The sequence below is a fragment of the Papilio xuthus genome, unplaced genomic scaffold (assembly GCF_000836235.2).
Source record: "Papilio xuthus unplaced genomic scaffold, Pxut_1.1 DF827680.1, whole genome shotgun sequence".
Taxonomy (NCBI): Eukaryota; Metazoa; Arthropoda; class Insecta; order Lepidoptera; family Papilionidae; genus Papilio; species Papilio xuthus.
Window position 1 is genome coordinate 4714912 of NW_013530969.1, and position 3371 is coordinate 4718282.

Here is a 3371-nt window from a genome sequence, read left to right on the forward strand (position 1 = left end):
TTATTAATATAATAATAATAATTAGAATATTTAATCTTCATAAATGTAGGTCTGTTTCATAAATCCCACATATAAAAATACAATCTTAGTCTTATACTTATGCACAAAAATAGGCCGTCGTCCGTTGGCGACGGTATATGTAATGCACTATGGCGGCGTGAATATTAAGGCACGTCGGTAGAGGGCTACGCCCCAGGCGGCGCCAGGCGGGCGTCGGCGACTAGATCACAGAAGCAGCGGGGCTCGGCCCCGGTGGCGGACTCTCATCTGAGCGGCGCGGCGAAGGCGGGTGCGCACCAGCGCGACAGCAAGCCCGCGCCTGTGCCCCCGCTCGCGCAAAGGGCCGCGCTCTGCAGTGGCACGAACGCGGACACGTGCACGCCGCTCATCACCGGCAGCGACGCCACCGCTGGCTTCTCTTCCTCTTCATCGTCCAACAGGTATGGTCGAAATAGCTTGAAAGGCTTTTTAGGCGGCTCCGGCGAATATGTGGGCACCGGAGGAGGTGGTGAGGGGAACCTCCTGAAGGAGAGGTCGATGGGCTCCGCAGCGGACGGTGGCAATACAATAGGCGCAACGATCGGTGACAACACTGGCACTGACGTAGGGAGCGGTACTGGTGAGGTGAACGAGACTGCTGGTGGCGGCGGGGATGGTAGGCGGGCGCTCTCTGGCGATCCTGCTGCGTACGGCGGTGGCGAGGGCGCCGGCTGCGGCGCTCTTCTTAAGAGCGTAGCTCGTAGCGCCGGTTCCGCCTGCAGCCACTTTTGAATCTGCCGGCGGTGTATGCCGAACTTCCTTGCTGTCGCTCGTTGATTGCCACGACACTGAGCGTCGCGCCTGTACGCTTCGAGAACTTGCAACTTGAATTGTGGTGGGAAAATACGGCGGGATCCGGCGCGACCGTCCGGACGGCGGTCGGTGGGTGCGGGGGCCGGGTGCGTGTGGGCGGCGGCCATGTCGCTGTGTGGACGTCTGTTCGCGTTGGATGTCGGCGCCGAACTGACTGTCGCTCGCCGACCGCGGCGCGGATGTTGGCGGCGCGAGGCTCGCACCGCCCCGACGACATGAGCGCGCGACGCGAGCCGCGTATGTCTATTAGCCTTAGCGCACACTGGAATTTCTACAATAACTAAAATGAAACACCTGAATCCTCAAATCAAACCATCTCTGCAAAACATTACATCAACAACAAACCTTAATGACATGAAATAAAGAAGCTGTTATCACCGTTTGGAAGGGGCGTAGATAATTCCTATTGTAATGTAAAACGATCTCGCTTTGCCTGACTATTTTCGAGAATAAGTTAACAAGTAATCCAATCACTGTTGCGGAGAAGTACTTTTAGGAAAAGTTTGTTAAACTGAATATAGTAGTAGTAGGTATCATTGAGTAAGCTTCATATTACCTAATTGATTCAACATAAATTTAAATTTCTTTCAAATTCTTCGTTGAGCCAGCAGATATTTTACAAAGAAAAAAAAAGTACTGAATTTGAAAGTAGACTTTCCAACGACTCATAAATACAATTTTTTTAGATTAAATATGTATATGTTAAAAATTATTAATATAATTAAATTGACTTGCATTTTGTGTTTGGCGATTACCTAAACCAAAATTTTAAAATATTTGAACAACACTTGTAGAAAACCTTTATAAAACTTAGTTTCCTTAACATTATTTTATTTGTATCTCATCAAATCTCATGTTGGTAATAATAAGTTTACGAACAGTTGTAAGATAACGTCATTTTATGAATGAAAATATGGACTATTCACGTTTTACTTGCTCATTTGTGTACACGCCGCCTTATACTGTAATCTCGCCTCATTCTCGGCGTGAAAAAATGCCGCAAGTGGGAGCCGATAACACGTAGCGCCACCATCTCTATCTTATTCTCACATATAAAAAGCTGAAAGATGAAGCGAGACAGACTACCCGCCCTGCCTCGGTCGCTGCCACATCCGTTTACGAAACAAGTTTGCATGCGACGTTGCCGCTGTGTGCGCACAGGCGGTTGACGAGGTGTGGGACGCGCGGGCGGGGAGTGCGGGCGGACAAGAATGTGCACAGCGCGGCAACGGCGCCGACTGTGGCAGACAGGGTGTCGCCGGCTCGCCGCCGCAGACAGGCCGTCGCTCAGCGGCGCTAGTTCCTCGCGCCCCTCCGCCGCACCTCGTCCACCCGCTGCGCCCGCTCGCACCCGCGCCGCGCTGCCGCAACGCACATCAACAAGTTATTTCGGCTCCGCGTGCCCCCTGCACAAAGAGCTCAACAGATACGGGCCGGCGTGGCGGTTAGGACGTTTCGGACCGCACGGATAGCTTAGCGCCATCGCCGTTTCGAGGAAAGTTGTTTATTTTTTGTGTGAGCGACGGCCGCCTGCCGCGCTCGCCTCGCGTCCGGCGACCGTGAAAACAGCGATCTGACTCCCCCTCCCCTTGCGCACCTTTTATAAAATTCACTTTACATTATATTCCTGCCTTCTTTTATAATATCATGAGTATTATGTGTACATCATTATTAAACTCTAATGTGTAGAAGTTTTCCCCGTAAAGACTTTTTAAAATGGGTAGATTCATACTAAAGGGACCTTTAAAAATATTTACTACTTAATATTTAATTTTTAATAATCGTAACCGTGAATTACTTTACCAGGAATAGGAACATGTAATTTACCATTTACAACATTATATCTTGCCAATATTATATTTTTTAAAAGGGCCGAAGTTTAAAATTAACCATTAATCAAAGCAATACGAACAAGAAAAGTAAGAAAATGATATTTTTCCTCCCGAGTTTCGTACAATTACTTGGAATATAAGAAAACAAATCCGTCGTTAATTATTCAGAAGAGAATCGTTGGGAGATATCCAAATGACCGACGGGATGTGTGCGGGTGCCCTGGCCCCTGGCAACATCTCCGAACATGGGCCCTTATCTGATGTACTGATATACCTACGTAATGGTCTTGGCTCAAACCAACCTCTGTTTTTGAGACACATTGGAGTCAATCCAATAAACGTATAAATATATAACATTACACAACATTATATGTGTTTCGTACTATAATTATCATTTAGTTACTTTAAGATTAATAAAAATATACGCTCGACTTTAATTCTATATTTATTTTAGTTTTTTTTAGCTTACAGACTTTCCAATGTAATCAAATTAAACTTTTAAGGTCAGTTATTCTTGTTTACCTTGCTTTTATTTACATGATTCATTAGTCTAATTACATTTAAAAACGCTAAAAAAAATAAAAAAAAAGATATTGTACCAGCCAGTATCGATAACTACTTTTAGGTATATACATATAACAAGAACTTTTTTAATATTCATAGCAAGTTTTTTTATGTAGTTCTTGT

General features: G+C 45.9%; 1 protein-coding gene across 1 annotated transcript; it reads right to left on the reverse strand.

The window, feature by feature from the left end:
* brk (transcriptional repressor brinker) lies at positions 1-1885 on the reverse strand. The gene is made up of 2 exons (XM_013310985.1): positions 1827-1885; positions 1-1146 (listed from the first exon to the last, which is right to left on the reverse strand). Exons 1-2 carry the CDS (start codon positions 1883-1885, stop codon positions 264-266), a joined length of 942 nt encoding a protein of 313 aa, XP_013166439.1. The 3' UTR covers positions 1-263.
* Between the last annotated feature and the right edge of the window lie 1486 nt (positions 1886-3371).

Bases quoted from the DNA above. Each gene is read 5' to 3' on its own strand.
- brk (XM_013310985.1), bottom strand. From the start codon at position 1,885: ATGGTGGCGCTACGTGTTATCGGCTCCCACTTGCGGCATTTTTTCACG. The intron at 1,147-1,826 runs GCGAGATTACAG...TTGAGGATTCAG, and splicing joins TTTTTCACGCCGAGAATGAG to GTGTTTCATTTTAGTTATTG.